Source organism: Haplochromis burtoni, unplaced genomic scaffold (assembly GCF_018398535.1).
Source record: "Haplochromis burtoni strain Fernald_Lab_line unplaced genomic scaffold, NCSU_Asbu1 Contig_53, whole genome shotgun sequence".
In the NCBI taxonomy this organism is placed as follows: domain Eukaryota; kingdom Metazoa; phylum Chordata; class Actinopteri; order Cichliformes; family Cichlidae; genus Haplochromis; species Haplochromis burtoni.
The window spans coordinates 1,150,519-1,169,645 of NW_024582414.1; the positions used below are offsets into that span (position 1 = coordinate 1,150,519).

The 19,127-nt window shown below is 40.3% G+C and overlaps 1 protein-coding gene across 2 annotated transcripts in view; it reads right to left on the reverse strand.

Annotated features, from left to right (window-relative positions):
* Positions 1-19,127, reverse strand: part of gpc5b (glypican 5b) — a 55,036-nt gene that overhangs the window by 6,611 nt on the left and 29,298 nt on the right. Inside the window, exon 9 of one of the 2 annotated variants that reach the window (XM_005923872.3) lies at positions 12,822-12,951. In XM_005923872.3, coding sequence (XP_005923934.2) covers positions 12,822-12,951 — 130 coding nt within the window. Of the gene's footprint in view, positions 1-12,809; positions 12,952-19,127 lie in introns of both variants that reach the window. The other variant, XM_005923871.3, reaches the window with a different exon arrangement.

The window sequence follows — 19,127 nt, forward strand, 5'->3', positions numbered from 1 at the left end:
TGTGTGTGTGTGTGTGTGTGTGTGTGTGTGTGTGTGTGTGTGTGTGTGTGTGTGTGTGTGTGTGTGTGTGTGTCTATTTGGGCAAATTAATGACATACTGAGGAACAGTCAGTGAACTACAGTAATACACTGCAGTTTCCGTGTATCTGCTATCGCACATCAGCCAAAAGCTTCAGTGTTGTTCCATACAAACAGCGAGCAGCTCCATTCATGCACAGTTTGCATCCCCAAAGGAGCTGAGCTGACACTTTACAAGGCAGGACACCAGTGGTCACTATGTCCTGCAATAAACTGCAACTGTAATGGCTGTAGAGGGCGGCTGGATAAAAATGGGAACAGATTCACTAACTCCTCCTTTCCAAAACAATAAATATGTCCCTGTCACCTCTGAGTTGTAATTTAGACACTTTTCCAAAACAACAGGATTGGAGGAAATTGGATTTAGCTGAAGAACTCACCCAGAGGTGACAGTAAGAGTCCAAAGCAGGCGGAGAATTGCCATAAATGAGAGCTGTAGTGACCCATAGACAGGAGACTGTATGCCCAGCGTGGAGTCCCTCGCTCTTTGTTTCTCCTTACATATAACTTCAGAGGACCTCGGCTGACATTAATGTACTGCAGACTAACTCGAACCATAAGAGTTGCTTCACTTTCCTAAAATAACACAATCTGAGCAGTTTAATCTTCACTTTAACGTCTGACACATTTGCCTCATTGACCAGCATCTCTCCACACTGCTAAAATGTGTGTTCTGTTGAGAGGGAAACACAGAGCCTCATTGGTAAAACATGAACTTCTGCTTTCCAGAAACACAGTATGGCATCCAGTGTTACATGATGTGTGCACCTCTTGCTGAGTCAGGCTGCGAGTTAAAGGTGCCCAGCTTTAGCCATCTCTCTTGGGAGAAGAAGTGTCTTCTCTCTCTGCACCGCCAACAACACATTTTCTTGAGAGAGGTCCTGCACACTGCAACGTGTGGCTCAGTGACCTTACAGCTTTGCAACCCTTTGAAAGCTAAGATTCTTCTACTTTGCGGCCTCCAAATCCTTTCCTTGGTATTCTTTTCTCGTTTTGTGCAGGAACAATTAAATGCTTCTTGTTTGGCATTTCTCATCGGCTGTGGATCATGATCAATAACAAGACCTAATTAAAATTTTAATGTCAGATATATTTATGTTTTTTAATGCAACATAAATATATTCATCCATGCCCTTTTTGCTCTACTGGTAAACGTTCAACAGTCTGGGAAAGTTTTTTAAATAAACTAAAAAATAAATAAATAATTTTTTGTGAGGACTGTATGAAACATTGGCAATAAATGGCAAGCAAAACACAATGTGTGCCACTGGGGTGGAGAAATTCATTCTAGTCTTTGTAACACATAAATCATATATTTCGTGTTTTCATGTTTTCCTATTTTAGACACAAAGCATTCAAACTGTAGCCACAATCATAATCTGCATCTGGAGCTCTGTTTGTAATATTACACTTTAGCATTCCTGCAACAACTATTCCGGGAAAGCCGCTACCCAAACATCAGCATAGCTGTGTCTGATTCCTCCATTTGGCCATCTAAAAAAAAACCCTACTGACAGCACAGCTTCTTCCTAATGGCAGCAGACGCCACAGTGTATGTGCTGCATGTGTGTGTGTGTGAAATAGAAAGTGCATTAATGATTGATCGCATGCGATATCAAATACTTGTGGTGTACTGTACAGAACTGTCAATTTAAGCCCCAATTAGGGGCAGTCTTGTTGTTCCTCAGTTTATATACACGGAGCATTCGCTCACACACACAGACACACACAAGCTAATGATGCGAGGTGACCTTGAAAAGCGTCTGGATAGCTCGTGTGTGTGTGTGGGCGTGTAAATGTATCCCAAGCATTTCCAGCTGAATCAGTAATGAGCATTTCATTACTTCAGCCTCAGTTCCCCAGGGAGGAAACACACACACACACACGCACACGCACACACACACACACACACACACACACGCAGAGCAGAAAGAGCATGGTACAAGGTAGCTGTAGATTATTCCCTCAGCAAGTGCTTATTAGAATTAAATTATATTATGATAGCGACATTTTCTTTAAAAGCAAAGAAAGAAAGGAGCCGACTTCCAACTTCAGTACATCCTGACATGAATGACTACGTTCTATGCAATCTTGCAATGAAAGCAGCGTGATTGTGATATCCTGTTGAAACCTTCAAGGGCACTGTACTGCAGTATTATTCACTGCAGTCATCTTGTTATTTACTGACTATAAAAAAGAGAGTATGGGTCCCAGTATAGCTCACTGGGTTGAATAGGTGACCCACATGCCATAAAGCTATCACAGAGGCCTGCGTTTGAATCCACACCGAGGTCATTTACTGTGTACCTCTGTTTCCTGCCTTCTCTCATTGTCCTATCTTTATGAAGGCTAAAGAAATCTACAAATAAATACATATAAGAGCATAATGGAAAACGATATGCTTGTCCTTTATGTTATGAGTATCTATAGAAACGAAACGCATCCTCTCTAACCCCTCTGGGTAATTTACCATTACATTTCCAAGGGAAACGGAGGAAAAAAGGAAGAACACAGAGAAGGTTCATGGATGTAGTAAAGGAGGACATGCAGAAGGTTTATGTGACAGAGGAGGATGCTAGGGATGGGGTGAGATGGAGGCAAATGATCCACTGTGGCGAAACCTGAAAGGAACAGGTGGAAGAAGAAGATTTCCAAGCACTTTAGTAAGATTTTAAGAACGATACATTGTAACACCATAGTTACAGTTTATAGACGTCCCTTAAGTACCGCGCATCCAGGCAATCATTAAGTTAGTGTTTTAAAATGAGGATAGCTGAGCATGTGTGTGCCTGTTCAAAGCACTGCTGTGCAGAACAGGAAGATTGGTGGGTGAAGGTGGATGAAAGAATGAAGCGAGCAGAGTGGCTCTTTGAAGGCTACACATCAACAGCAAGCCGGAGAGGGTGTTGTGGGAGGCGCAGCTAGACAAAGCAAGGGCAGCATGCTTCTCCAAAAGGTCAAGTATGAGAATAATAGCATCCCTGCAGAGAGGAGGACTAATATACAGATGATGTCGAATCAGATTTGCATGAACAATCTCCCTCAAGTGCCGACATGACCAGAAAGTCAGAGGTAAAGAGGGGCGGGCTGAAAATAAGCAAATAGATGGGTTGATAGACGAGGAGACAGGCAATGAACGGTCTGTTTGATAGAGGTTATGGGTGTGGCAGCATAAGTGAACCCAACCATGCTGCCGACCTTTTCAGTAGATGTTCTGTGATTTGCAGCATCTCGCATAAAGTTTTGCTACTTTTATCTCTTCCGTGTTGAGCAGCACAGAGAGCTTTGCATAAAAGACGGAGCGCAAGAGCAAAGCAAATGTCTAATTCTTTAATGAGCTGCATCTCCTAACCTGAGGATCTGTCATTAAACTCTAACAGATATTAGCAAAAGCGAGATACGCGACTGCACACGTACATCATTGATTCTCAGTCTTTTTGGCCCCACTGTTGCCCCCATTAATTGGTGTGTGAAGCAGTTAGCATCAATGCACCGCAAGCTGTGAGTTCCAAGCAACAAAATGATAAAAGAAAGCATCTGTTTAAAGAAAAATGCCCAGCCCAAGTGATTTCACCACAAAAAGTATCAGGAGCCAAAAATAAATAAAGTTAAATGCCGTATTTTTCAGACCATAAGGCACACCGGATTATAAAGCGCATTAAGCGAAACAAAACAGATGAGCTCATTCTCTTTGCTTCCTCCACTTCTGTACCATTGATTAATGTTGAATTCCCTCGCAGCTGCTCTATTCCTGTGTTGTTGCAGTATATTATGACTAACCTCGTATTGTGGATCTCAGTTGTTCTCATGATTGAAATTTGGTCCGTTTACAGCATCCTGCCATGCGATTGCATTTGTCCGTAACCATCGGGAACCCTCACGTTAACTTTTATCGAGTGGAAAAAAAAGTGATTCATTCATCATTCATCCTCCAGCTTCACTGTGTTTATGTTATGCTAGCATAGCTGTGTCGCTAGCGATCACGTAGCACATCATTATATACCAGCTAGCCCAACTTCAGTAACCCTACAAACGTCACTGCTGTTTAGTTTTCTTCTTCATTTATGTCTGAAGTGACAGCAGAGCTGTACGTTTGAATTTTTTCAGAAATCTCTCAGTCAGAACATGCAATGTCATGTTTAGGTGGAAACTAGCGAGCTAACTTCCTGCTAACTTCTAACTCTGCTAAATTTAATAAATTCTGTTTTCATGGATGCCTTGATGTTAAACTTAATTGTTATACCTGGTAAAGCAGCAACGCTGATCATGTTATTACAGATGAAAGAATTTATACAGTAACTGTCAGTGATGCCTCAGTGTTCAATTGACTTTGGGACATGAAGTGGACGGAGTTTTGGACCCAGATTACTCCGAGTCCGTGAGGCTGCTGCCTACGGTAGCTGTAATGCTCCAACAATCCATCAAGCGGTGTGGCTTCGTAGCTTCCCAAAGTCTCACCAAAATACTAAAACATTTTTTGACATATTTTGAGTGCCGTGTACCACATATAATCCGTTCAAGGTCAGTAAGCACAACCAGAATTCATACATAAGGCGCACCGGATTATAAGGCGCACTGTTGATCTTTGAGAAAATTAAAGGATTTTAAGTGCGCCTTATAGTGCGGAAAATATGGCAGTTCTGATAAATGTAGTGTCTGGCTCACAAATAGTGGAAAAAACAAGAACTTTCTTGTTATTTAGTTGTTTATCTGTTGGTTTACTTACTTCAGTGTAAAATGATTGGCAATAGTAGTGGGGAATCCTTATCAATAGAAAAAGCTGCAAAACTAATGAAAATATAGTTAAAAGATCCAGCAGGCCAGATTCAACTTTTCACCGGTCAGATTCTGGCCCCCGAGTCTTATGTTTGGCATCTCTGCAATATAAATTAACTACTTTTTTCCCCCTTTCCCAGCAGTGTTGAGCTTGGTGGTCAAAGCGACATGGCAGAGGTATACTATGAAGCAGAATAAGTGGCTTAGCCAGTTAATGCAACCTTAGGAAAGGCCACTTCCTAGCCAGTAACATCGCCATGGTTATTCAGTGCTCTTTAAGGTGGAGGTGCATAAGCTGACCAATCAATTCTCTGGAAAATAGCATCACCATTCTTCTTTTAGGGAGGCTAATTAGGGAAAGACAGACTCTCAGCAGACGGGATTTTACTTGCCTCTTGAGTATTGTACTTTTTGACCTGACATGAAATTTGCAAGTCAGCTTCCTAAGTGGTCATAAGCACCATAAGCAGTATATGAATTCAATGACATAAAAGTTGTACTTAATATTCCCATGCCTTCATGACAGGGCAGTGAAACTGAAAAGTGTATGAATTTATACAGTTTTGGATCTAACTTGGCTGCATTATTGCATTATTATATTATAAAATAATCACAGGAAAAACACTGCACTGTAGTTACATTATTATTATCATTCAATTTACCTAAAGCTCTGGCCGATAGAAACAATAGAAAACAACCAAATACACACAAGGAAAGAAAATACCTCCAACAAAGCAGCACAAAGAACAATAAAGCCATTTTAACAAAATCTTAAAAACTGTAAATGAGTTTCATCTTCGAAATCAGCACAGAGATCATATCAGGAACAGATCTGTTTAACACACAGCAAGCAAAACAAAACAAATCAGGTAATCATTATGTTTTCTATAACTTACATAGTGCTTAACGAATTTATTATCACCATTTAATGAGAGCAGCAGCCCTGAATTAACAGTACTGGTAATTATCAAAATCAGTGTTTCTGCTTCCGTCATGGTTAATCCGCCAGAATTTACAAACTCTTTAATCAAAATGATAGTTTAAAGCTAAAATATATAATTATTGTTGTCATTACTGGATTTCAAAGTGTACTGTTTTATAAAAAAGCAGAAAATGGTAAAAACACTTTATTATATTTTGAGTGAGATGCCAAATTACAGTTTTTTTACTTGTATTCTTGAACAGAAAAAGAACCGCTTTAGTGCTTGAATGTTTTGCTGGATAGCATGAATTCATTTTTTTTCTTCTTTTTTGCTTAAAAAAACTGTCTTTTTTTTTTTTAAACAGACTGCTGACAGATTTATATAAATATATTACATATATAATTATATAAAACATTTGTGTTTTCTTGTCTTTATAACAGGTAATCTAATAAATTTGTCTTTATAAGTAGCTACAAGCAAGTATAAGAAGATAGAAAGACGACGATATGACGGGTTTGGACTGCCGGTGTGAAGCAGCAGTGGAACAGTGGGATATTGTTTGCATTTACTAGATGTTTTACACCCTGACGTTCTCCAGCGTATGCATGTACAAAGAAAGCAGTTTTATCTTATAGCACTGATCAATTCGTTCATGAGGCTCGCTCTGGGAACTTTTATAGTCACCAGTGCCGATTAGAGGCCTTGCCAGACTTTTTATTGTTCTTCCTGGCTCCCTTTAGACAGCACTGGATGCTTCTGAATGCAGATCAAACTGTACTCAGGCAGAGGGGCAACATTTTTAATCAGTAGAAAACACTGGCCTTTCCCTTTAAAATGAAATAGCTTCTGAAGGCTTTGCAAACCTGGCTCCAGGGAAGTGGGGGAGAGGCCAACAGAGCAACGCAGACATGATGGAGGGAAGATAGGTGGAACAATGTGTACACTATCCTGTTTGTATGTCTATTATTTATTTCAGGTTTATGTTAAGAACCAAACACTGTCAGCAATTTAACTGTGACTTAAACTGTGCGTTTGCAGATTCCAGTGTGCTTCAGGAACAAAGAGGAAGCACAATGCACAGACTCACTGCTACTTGGCCATGAGAAATGACACGTATACCCCACCACCACGTCCTTACTATCCTTATCGCTCCGTGTGTTACTCCCTTTCTCTCTTCCTCTTCCTTCATTGTCATCAAATAAGGACCCATGGGAGGACAGACCACCTGGTAACCATAGCTACAGGGATTGAGCACCCCATTGCGAGTAGTGCATTCACACATTCTCTTACAGACACACACACACAAATGCCTCTTGTGCTTAAAGAGTTCCTGAATATATTACCAACGAGTATGCAGCAGAATATAAACCAGCCTGTGGTCTTGGTGCTTTCCAGAGTGGTATTACTGGTTGTAAAGTGACTCGTGGATACCTGGAGGTTATAGTTTCCCTATCTCAGCATTCAACCCCCCACAGTATAGTACAGCAGCTATGGTGACGTGGCATTTCATTTGGAAGAGAAGAGAAGAGAAGAGAAGAGAAGAGAAGAGAAGAGAAGAGAAGAGAAGAGAAGAGAAGAGAAGAGAAGAGAAGAGGAGAGAAGAGGAGAGAAGAGGAGAGGAGAGGTGATTACATTTACATTATTGACGTTATGGGACCTGGATGTCTAGGGAGACAGAGCGATCTGAGATGGGCCAGTTGAAGAAGGGATTGTGCTCGTTTAAGGAAGGAAAATCAATCAGTTTAATCTTGGTGAATTCCAGAAAAAGAGAGAGTTTGAAATGACTAAACGACGTAAGAAGCACAGTAAAGATCAAGAGAATAAAAAGACTCTGCTGCAATGTAATAAATAAGTGATACTATTAAATAACCTACAAAGAGGAAAGCTATATCTGACTGCTGATGCAGAAGTCCATAGATCAGAATCCATTAGCTTCAGCCTTTGCATTTATAGGCGTTTATCATATCGCTTTTCCACTGGTGACAGTGAAACAAATGCTGCGCCTGAATCTTCACCATAACAACGTTTTCGAAACGTATGACAACACTGTGTGAGAATGAACTCCAGCATGAGTTTGGCTGGAGTTCACCGTCTCCGTCTAATGGCACAGATAGCTTGAACTTAAGCTGCCTGCTTTTAACTGCTCATGTGCTCGGATGCCTGTTTTTTTCCTTTTGTTTTTGATCGGCGAGCATTGTTTGCCAACTGATTCTCCTCCTCCCGGCTGAGATCAACTCGCCTTGATGTGGAAAATGGACTTAAATCAAATAATAATAGACCGCGTGCTGTCTCGGCACAACTGAAGCAACTTCACGTTGCCCACATAAATAAAACACATCCGTTTTGGAGCTTGACTTCTGCCACTCACCGATATGGCCTGGCACCGCGCCTCCCTCTCTGCCCACACGCGCTGCCCTCGTCCCGCCTCAGCTCTCAACAAAGCCGAGAAATAATTATGTCAAAATATTTGCAAAAGAAATTCTTAATCTTTCTCATATCTGATAGATCTGGGTTTAGGGAGGGAGAAGGAAAACACAATGGTATTTGAGTGTGTGTGTGTGTGTGTGTGTGTTCAAGGACGCACATACAGACATTGTAAGTCAAGAAGCAACACAGTACTAGATTTGTTTCTGTCAGTCAGAGCGGCAGAGAGCAGATACACATAAAACATGCTGGGTTACACACAAAGACGCTTCAATCTCAGACATCGCAGATGAAACGAGTGTTGGGCACACAAACAAGAGGTCATAAAGATTCATTTGCACGCACACACACACACACACTCTCTCTTTCTAATGCAAGCAGAGTCTGGATTCTGTGCTATTCCTCTCCTGTGAAATAATAAGCTCCACATTTCAGTGATTCGGATTTAGAGAAGTGGTTTGTAGGCAGAATTTTAAAGAGATAAAGCTGGAGAGCCTAGATTTAGTGGCAGCCGCATCTTTAAAAACAACACAGCAGCCTAAATTTATTCATGCAATAGTATTTTATTTATGCTTTACCTCAGAATCACTGATGTAGTCTGCTGTACAGACATGCAAAGTACAAGCAGAGAAAAATTAAGAAATGGCTTGTGTGAGCCTTGATGTGATTTGTGGGGTCTAGCTGATCCAGCATCACTCTTTCAGCTCCAGTGCATGTTAGCCTTGTTTATATGCATAGAAAGGGTGACAAGCAGGAAGAAATGCAGAAAATCCCCTTCTGTCACTCTATATTGTGATTCTTTCTCCAGGCTTGAGAGACAAGATCCCAACACGCTGCCACCGGCTCGCTTAATCATAACCAGCAATTTTCTCTGCAAATAACCAACGTACCAGCTTCAGGCCCGGCGGGAGGTTTGACTTTCCTCAGAAGTGGCACATCAAGGTTAGCGGAAAGGGTATGATAAATGTAGTGACAAATGCATTACTTTTAGCGTTCTTAAATAAGCAGGTCATGCAGTATAAGAAAACAAACAGAAGCGCTCCTCAGAGAGGGCTCATGGTGAAGTGAACACGCTACCTTGTCAAAGTTATCTGAATGCTTGAGAAATAATATTTTCCAAAATACGGAACGTGAATGATGTGCGTGAACAAACTATCAATTAAAATCTTCTGTCACCTGGCACTGAACTATCACTTTTTATAAATTTAAGAGATGAAAAGAGAGCGGTTTTTATTTTATCCTTTTTTTAAACAAAACACAAACCAACATGGGTTTCCTACCTTTTTTTTCAATGAGATTATATGTGTGACCTGACCAGTTTACCTGAATCTGTTTCCCAGTCTCAGTTTTCATCCTACTGAAACTACATAACACACTAAAAATGTGACTTCAGTGATTTGATCTGGGAAAGCAACAATACAAACTCAGAGACTCCAGTTGCTTGTATGTGTTATGGGAAGTTGCGTCGTTTAGGTTTCTTCACATTTAGCATGAGTTTTCAATTCAATTCAATTTTATTTTATTTATATAGCACCAAATCAAAAAAGCAGTCACCTCAAGTCACTTTGTCAGGTAAAGCTCCTACAATAACTGAGAGAAAAGCCCAACAATCAAAGGACCCCCATGGGCAAGCACTTGGTGACAGTGGGAAGGAAAAACTCCCCTTTAAAAGGAAGAACCAGGTTTTGCACTGGCCCATTTCAAAGATTTTACCATTTTCACCATCACCATCTCAGTTTAAACAAACCAGGTGTGAAGAGAAGTGGCAGGTCTGACTATAAACCACTTGCTTATTGGCTAATTGTTTGAGATTAACAAGTCATTAGCAGTGAAAATAATACAGATGTGGTCCTTTTTGAAACATAGCATGACTGAAATTTATACAATAGATACTTTTTATTAGTATGACCGGAAATGAGTGACTGAGCCCACACTGTAAACTAAAAGTGTTTACAAAGGTCAAGTCAGAAAGTTGTTATTCCCGTAGGCTGTGTGTTGAAATGAAGGATAATGTCCAGGCATCCACGAAAAAAGGATTTACCAGGGTGAGTGGGGGAAGGTGTTAGCAGTAAAGTAGCGTTGAAATCTAAAGATAAGAATAAAAACATTTAGCCAACCCACAAAGCTTTGGAGGTTATTGAAGTTCAGCTAGTTTGCTAGATCTTTTAGGTCATAGAGACATAAAGTCTTCTCAATAAAAGTGCATGTTCAGTGTTGTTCAGTGAGGTACACAATCTGAGTCCCCATGGGGCGACAAAAGAGATTAAACAAAAAAACAAAACGTGGTCCTTTTCTAAAGCATTAAAATACTGCTGAGAGGCTCACAGCATCCTGGATACTCAGTGAAGCATGCCTTAGCTTGAAGGCCGGCTATGAAGAAATAGTACTGATACAGTTACAAGTGTACAACTGAATAGTTTGCTAAGGCTCATCTCTATTCAAAGAACAAGGGCACACAGAAACGACAAGAGCCTTAGAAACAGCCATGTTGTCTTTACATTATCACTTAGCAAGTGAATTCAATCCAGCTGCCTTTTGTTTTCTACATAAAAACACTGCAGCAGTGGCATTGAAAAATGTACACACAAGATGGCTATTAGTGCGTTTTTCTTTTTTGGGAAGGAAAAAAGGTCATAAGCATAGCAGATGAATCCCATTTAAGACGTCAGCGTCGTGTCCTCCATCCTTCGCAGTGTTATTTACCTTCTCATTATTATAAGGAGTAACTTAACACTCACAGGAATTCATATTTTTACTCTAGTGGTTTAACTTCCCACCTTTATACAGTGATTTAGCTACAAGTGCTTTTCAAACACGATGATTCAGCGTTGCCAAAGAGACCACTTCTTACTCTTGTCAGTGATGTTGGGTGTTATAACACCTTGCAGGCTACTCTGCGGAAATTTAGGTCAATTTTAAAGGATAAAGACGATAGTACTCTAAGTCAGCGTGACTGCTCTTAACTTTGCACTAAAAGTGTTTTGCAATTTTACTTGTTTTGAATTCAATCTGTTATTGCATAAGAACTGTTTGTAGCGCGTACATGTTCTTTGAAACAACTCATGGCCAGGCCACATTTAAAAAAGAGATTTCTAATCCTTTAATTAAACTTTTACTTAAATGAGACTGAATAAACTTTGTTACCAGAATGAAGAGATATCCAGTCTATATTTAACTAAGTTTAATATATTAAGATATGTGCAGTGGGGTTTTTCGAAGGCTGATGACATTCTTTAGATTTTTAGATTTGGTGTTTACAGTTTTCCCCATTTTGATAAATGGACTGCTATTTTTATAGCACCTCGGTATTCGGTTGAGCTCTCACAGCATTTTCTACTGAAAGTGTCATTCACCCATTCACATATCACTTTTATCTAACATCTAACATTTACACACACACACTCATGTGGATGAACTGGGGTTCAGCATCTTGCCCGAGGATACTTCTGCACAGAGACTGGAGAAGTCAGGGCCCAATCGATCGGTAGATGACCCAGTCTACCATGCTCTACCACCTGAGCCACAGCTGTTCAGGTGGTATTAAGCCGCTAAGAAAGACATAATGGCTCAGAAAGGATCAAAACCTTTCTGAAATCCTGTGAAAAGCTTTGATATTGTATTTCCACCAGTCATTCTAAGATTTTCTCTCAGCTAACACAGATCAAAGTAGTCCGTTATCTTTAGAGCATATTAAATTACTTTTAATTAACCTTTTTGCCATGATTGTTGCTTTATTAGATAAAAGAAAATTCCACATCTAGTTGTCAAGCAGCCCAAAGCCATATTTTTCTGAGCACCACTTCCTTTTGCTTTCACTCTACTTAAAACAGTGGACCCAGTTTTTTAGCTGAATCTTCTCTTTACTCGTCAACACATTTCATGCTATGAGAAACACAGGGCCTTTAGATGTTTTTCAGGCCAAGGACAGAAAACATTACATTTGGCCAGTACCCTCAACCCAGAGCATCCTTTCTGAAATTAGCAATTAAAATGAAAGTAAATTTGAACTTCATCCACTCTGTGGAATTGTCTCAACGTTCCTACGGGTCCCAGTTCTCCCTGTGACACCCATGTATTATGTATAAGCATATGCACGATGAATAAGTCAAGAGATAAATGACGAAAATTACATTTCTTTTCCGCCCCCCATTTCTGTTTTTGGCATGACCCGGTTGTTAGTGCATCCTTTATCACGGCAGAGGAGCAAGTAAACTGCAGAGACCAGCAGAAAGTGAGATGGAAAAAGTGAGAGAAGAGCAGAGAGAGCAAGAGAGGAGGGAGGACAGTTGAATCCATCTCTCAGTACTATCCCTCCCTCTGGGCATTTCCCGGCTGGCACACGATATGTGGAGGCTGCAGTATTTTAAATCTCTACCATACTAATACCAATGAACCATGAGCACATTGTCTTTTATTTATTATTTGTGTGTGCGTGCATGCGTGCGTGCGTGTGTGCAAGCATGTGTGCCGGAAACCCTAGAGCTACAGAGGCTAAAGACAAGATTGCAAGCGTGCACCAACTCATTTGCGTATATGTGTGGGTGTATGTTTGCTAATGTTTGTTCCTCTCTTTCTGCGCGCTCGCCTATGTGTTTGTGTGTGACTCACCGCTCTCCTCACCAGATGCTTCACAGCCATCTTCATCATCACAGTCTTCTCCGCTGCCTCCCTCCGTGTGGGCGCTCCCTCCCTCCTCTTCCTCAACCCTTCCTCTCACTTTGCTCGCCCAGCCCAGCTCCACTAATAGCTCCTAAATGAAGCGCACACACACATATGTCCACAGATATTACACATACATTTGCAAGACACTTGGATTGATTCAAATTTTGTTCTGTATTGTGACAAGATTTTTTTCAGATTTTATTTGATCACCTTACTGGTAGAAAAACATTTTTTATGTCTCTCAAACTATGTTGTCTTTTTTCATAACTTAAGCTAAAGAAATTGGAACAAATTATGTGTTTTGTGACAGGCTGCTAGTAACAAAGTACCTAATGATACAAGAAAGTCTTTGAAAAACCTTCCTTGGAAGCAAAGTCTGAAGAATTGAGGGGTAGCAGTTTGTAATGTATACTATAATCGAGAATAATCCAATTTTCAGGGGGTCACATGGAAGGCAGTGACTGATTTTTATAATGGAATGACATGTATGTATAAACACACATCGAAAGAAAGACTAGAAAACAAGGAACATGTAGACAAAAACACAGGTCAATGTACACATGAAAACTTTATTCAAGTCATGGTATGACAACAAGAATCCCACTCTCCACTGCTTATTTAGATCAGTGCCGATGCCGTGGCATAATTGTGATGCCAGATAAAAGCTTCATGCCTCTATTCATGTCTTCACGCCTGCTATTTGATTACTTTTTAAATACAATACTGGATTTAGCTTCAGTGGTGGTAAGATCTATTTGCTTTGGTCTTAAAATTTGTCCCACGAACACATTTTAAGACCAGAGGAGATAGATCTGTTAGAGCAGTGGCCCACAGGTTGTGGAATTCTTTGCCTCCATCATTATGTTGCCTTGATTGCATTTATTCTTTTAAACAGGAGCTTAAGACTCATTTATTTAGACTGGCTTTTACCTAGATTTGTGCTGTATGCTTGATTGTGCTGTTTTATGTATATCTGTTTTATATTATTGTGAAGCATTTGGGGTTGTTACCCTGTAAAGAGTGCTATATGAATAAAGTAAAGTAAAGTAAAATATGATTACCAGATTTATAAATAACAGTTCACATTTTGTTAAAACAAAGGAAAAAATAAAACATACAAGTCATCAAATTGAAAGTCATACGGTTTTCACCCATACACTATGACAGGATCATGTAATTGGTTCATAGTTTGATAAATGAGTACTGTAAAGAGCCAAGGTGGGTTATATAGATGGGGTCCAGCTAAGGACAGAGATAAGGCAAACATACAGCAGTTTTATCAAGGAAAAAGACATAAGAAGACATTAAATATATATGTATATATGGTACCTTGGTGAAAAATAAAATGTCAGTAAAATATATCTTTTTTCCTTTGCCTTATTTCTGTCCTTAGCTGGAACTGATTAGGTAGCATGGTGGTCCTGGCTTTGAGACCTTTACTTGATTTGATTCCCTGACCAACTGTTCCAAAGCCAGCAGTGTTGTAGTGTTGCCACTACAATATCCAATATAAAGCTGCTGGCCAACCAACTAGACATTGTGGTGGTTGACAAGGAACAGAAGACCACAGTTGTGATATATATGGCAATCTCAGCAGACAGCTACATCAGGAAGAAGGAGCAGAAGAAAACAGAGAAGTACAAGGGGCCAAAACTAAAATTGTGGCTCCAGCAGATTGCAGGCACAACATCAGCAGAATTGTTCCAGAAGAGCACAGTCCAAGCACCAGCTAAGATACTGTGCAGAACCTCTGGTAGAGCACTCAAGCTTCAGGATCATATCCATACCACACCTCCAAGCGGTGAAGAGGAGAGAGTTCATCATGTTACCAGTGGTTTCTATGGTTGTTAAAAGTAAAATGAGAAGAAAAGTCTTCAGCTTTCAGGCCCCTCTCCAAACTGGAACCAGCTCCCAGTTAGGATTTGAGGCAGACCCTCCCCTTACTTTTAAGATTAGCCTTAAAACCTTCAGTTAAGGCTGGATCAGGTGACCTCCCTTAGTTACACATCAATAGGCCTATACTGCTGGGGGCTTCACATGGTGCATTAACTATTTCTTCTTCACTCACCTTTTTTTTTTACTCACTATGTGTATATATTCAAATTTGCATCTAATCTGTTATTAAATAATTCAGTTATTATTTATTTCTGTCTGTCTTCCACAGTGTGCCTTTTATCCTGTCTCCCTCACCACCAGCCAATCACAACACAAGTCTGTTTTTCCTTCCCACTGTCACCAAGTGCTTGCTAACAGGGCTTTCTTTGATTGTTGCTGTTTTCTTTGTATTATTGTAGAGTCTTTACGCTGCAATGTAAAGCTCCTTGAGGCGACTGTTGTTGCTATCGGGTGCTATTAAAAAAGAATTAAGTTGGATGATTTATATTATTGTACTACATTGAAAACTGTCTGAACAACTAAATGGACAGTCAGTTGTCTGAAATTTTATGATAATTTTCAATTTGCTATCCTGCAGAGTGAGAGCTGTAACTGATTTTCCCTGTCTCAGCTGCTTGTTTATACACAGACAAAATCTGTCTGACTCTCTCGTATTTAAAGATGACTTAACTCTGCCTACCAAATATAATCCCTTTAGCACATAAGCATAAGGTGTCTGTTTTGATTCACAAGGGGAAGATATTAAGTAGGCAAACAGCATTGCGGGGTGGCTGTGGCTCAGGTGGTAGAGCAAATCATCTACTGATTGGAAGGTTGGTGGTTCGATCCTTGGCTTCCCCAGGCTGCATACCAAATATCCTTGGGCAAGATACTAACGCCAAGGTTGCTCTCCGATGTGTTTATTGGAGTGTGAATGTTTATTAGTTTGCACATGAGTTTAGAAGTGCTTGTGTGAATGGGTGAATGCAGCATGTTGTATACAGCGCCTTGAGTACTCCGGGAAAGTAGAAACGCACTATATAAGTATAACAATGAAAACAGTGCCCCTATCCTTGTGTATGGATCAAGGAAACATGTTTAAAATAAGCAGGCATCATCGATCACTTTATTTGATTAACAAGCAAGGGTGCCTGTTAGTCCTTGTGGAGTTTCCTTGTGGGGCAGAAGAATGTGGGATGCAAACAGAGGGACATCTGGCCTCCACCATAGAGTAGGCGTGTAGCAGCCATGGAACCAAGGGGAAGCAAGGTTATTATATGACAGCATGTCCGAGGGGACACAGAAACAGACTAGGCTCTGTACGGTGATTCACCATCATGTCACTGGACTGCAAATGAGTGCTGAGGGAGGACAAAAATACATTACAGCACTGTTTCCACCAGGACTGTTTTCTTAGTCATGTGGAAAGTCTGAAATTTAAACAGGATTTGGGCCATGTGGCACTGAAACTCCTCTGTGAAACCAACAGAGCCAACAAATAAAATTATTCAAGTGTGGTAACTCCAGAACGGTCTGTCCAGTGTAATTAATGACTGGAGACAAACTTAAACTGGTAGTGGCTGAGGTGATGAACTTTTGTATACTGCAAAAATAGAAATATTTTTTGTTTTGTTCTCAATAATACATCAGATTTTAATAATGATGGATAATAAGACACTGCCTTTATAAAATGTTTAAACAATTATACATGTTCAACTGCTCGTTAATGCAAATATGTAATCAGTCAAACTCAAATAATTTAGGCATGTCAACATGGTCAAGATGGTCTGCTGAGTTCAAAGTGAGTAAGGAAGATGGGTAATTTAAGTGACTTTAAAGGTGGCATCGTTGTTAGTGCCAGGCTGATTGGAGTTTTTCAGAAACTGTTGATTTGCTGGGATTAAAATGGTCTTAAAAAAGAGAAAATATCCAGTGAGCAGCAGTTCTCTGGGAGAAAATGTCTCGTTGATGCCAGAGGTCAGAGGAGAATGGGCAGACTCCTTTGAACTGAAGGCAACAGTAAAGCAAATGACCACTCATTACAACCAAGGTATGCAGAAGAGCAGCTCTCAGTGCACAACATGTCAAACCTTGAAACAGAACAGCAGCAGCAGACACTCCTGTCAGCTAAATACAGGAAAGTGAAACTACGATTTACAAGACTGTTGCGTTGAGACACAAAGTCTAGTCTCCACAATAAAATTGGTATAATTTAAAGCTCTTACTGGGTGTAAATGATCCTATCACATGCTGACAAATGATCAGTTTGCAAGAGAAGAACTCCTTCCTTGCCCATCTTCAGCTGCCATGTAATCAAAAGATGAGAGCCCTTCCCCTTTTTAACACAAAGTGTTGATTCATGTCATCTTGACTGGCTGTGCATGTACCTACAAGTTTTAATTGTGAGTATAAACACGTGGTTGCGTTAATAAAATCCCATTAGACAGCAAAGCTTATGTGAAAAACAAGCTACTGCACCAAAGGTCTGCTTAGCACGCAATACAAATTGGGACAGTGACAGATAAGAAGACACCAACGAAAACGCATAAAGAAAGACAGACCTTCAAAACCCGGTTGGAGAAATGATTAAAATTCCAGGGACGCTTCTGTGTCCTGTCTCATATTTTCCCTCTGCTTTCATCCTTGTGGTCAGAGCGTGTAAATGGCACACATGACAGGCATGAATAATAATTAATAAATGGTATGCATTAACGGCTGTGCCTCAGATGAATGGCTTCACCCACAGAGAAGCCACCGGAGCACCTAGTTTCAAAGAAACAAAGCCCAGGATGTGGGTTTGCAAAGGCGACTCTCAACAGGTTCAAATTACACTTAGTTTGTTTGTATGTGTGCAGAGGCTTGCATCCTGCAATTTATCAGAAAGATGGAAAGACCACACCGCACCTCAGAATGGAAAATATCAGAACTTTCCCTTCGGTTCATGTCGTGACCTGTATAGCATTACTACGATCGATCCAGAGGCTGCGTATCCAAACACATTGATCTAACCGCGTGTTCGTCTGAATTACATCTGAAGATCGGCAAAAAGCTCGAATAGTCTTTAAATCACAGATGACCAAGAGTATACAAGTTAGACTGAATTAATGAGCGTAAGAAGGACCTCGCATCCATAAATGAATACATGGTGCATGTGTAGTGCATGTTTGTGTACGTGTGTGTGTGGGGGGAGTACGGGGCGGTGCTGACTTGGCATTTTCTCCATGTAAATGCAGCATGATTAATGGAGTCACCAGTGAAATTAGACAAAGCACAGAACAGCAGAACAGCAAAAAAAAGGAAAGAAAAGAAAACTAGGCCTTAGCATGTCCCATCCGATTAATTTTCCTTTACCCTCACCAACATTACATAAACCAGAGGTTAACAGGCTTTCTTTAAAAGGAGTGGCTGTTGCTAGGAAGACATAACTTCTGTTTTTATGACAGTTCTAGGGGGTACTGTTTAGTTTCTGTAATATATTTTATACATGTGTGTTGCCGACAGGATAGTTCTTTTCAATAGCCTCCACACCCATCTAAAAACACAAACAAACTTCATAATCTCTGTGGTCCACATGTGCTGTCTGTAAACACTTACAAGAAGAAGTAACTGTGTAAAACTGGGGCCATATTTAACTTGAGCAGCCACCACTGGATAACCAGCTTCCTTTAAAAATGATTAAAAACAAATCAGTGGGCCACACTGCTGGGGGGGTGACATGTCCAGTCATTACTGTTTACCAGTGATGTGTGGATTGTAGAGGGGAGGACACTACAGGGAAGTGCAGACTGAATACTAAACAAAATGTGAGCCTTTATTGTGACTGATCAAAGAAAAATACAAATAGTCCAATAGAAATTGTAATCCAAAGAACATGAAGTCCAATCAGGTCTAAAGAGCATGAATGTGCACAGGTGAGCACAGAAGGCTAATTTAGGGTTAGAGAGCGGAGAGGAAATGAGACACGGGTACAGATTATCAACACAGGCAAAGCAGGAAGTAAAGCGAACTATTCATGAAGGAAAACCAACACTCAAAGGAAAATAGGAAATGAGTGAGAGACCTAATACTAACACTTTTAGCACGATGTCAAGCTAGTGAACAAAGGGTGATGATGACATCAACAGAGAAATGAGAGAGAAGGAGGAACAAACAGGGTGGCAGCAGGGGAACTAAAAGCTGGCATTAAGAAAACTCAAGAGTTAAACCCAAGCGCAGGATTGCAAAACTCAGATTCAACTAGACTAAACAATAAAGTTGAACAAACACCATAAAAGTTCTTGACTAAGAATTTCAAACAACGTGACGCCTGTGAGGACGGATACTGTTTATTTTGAGTCCAAATTGTTGCTGCTGGACAAAACTCAGCACTAAAAATAGATTTACCAATTT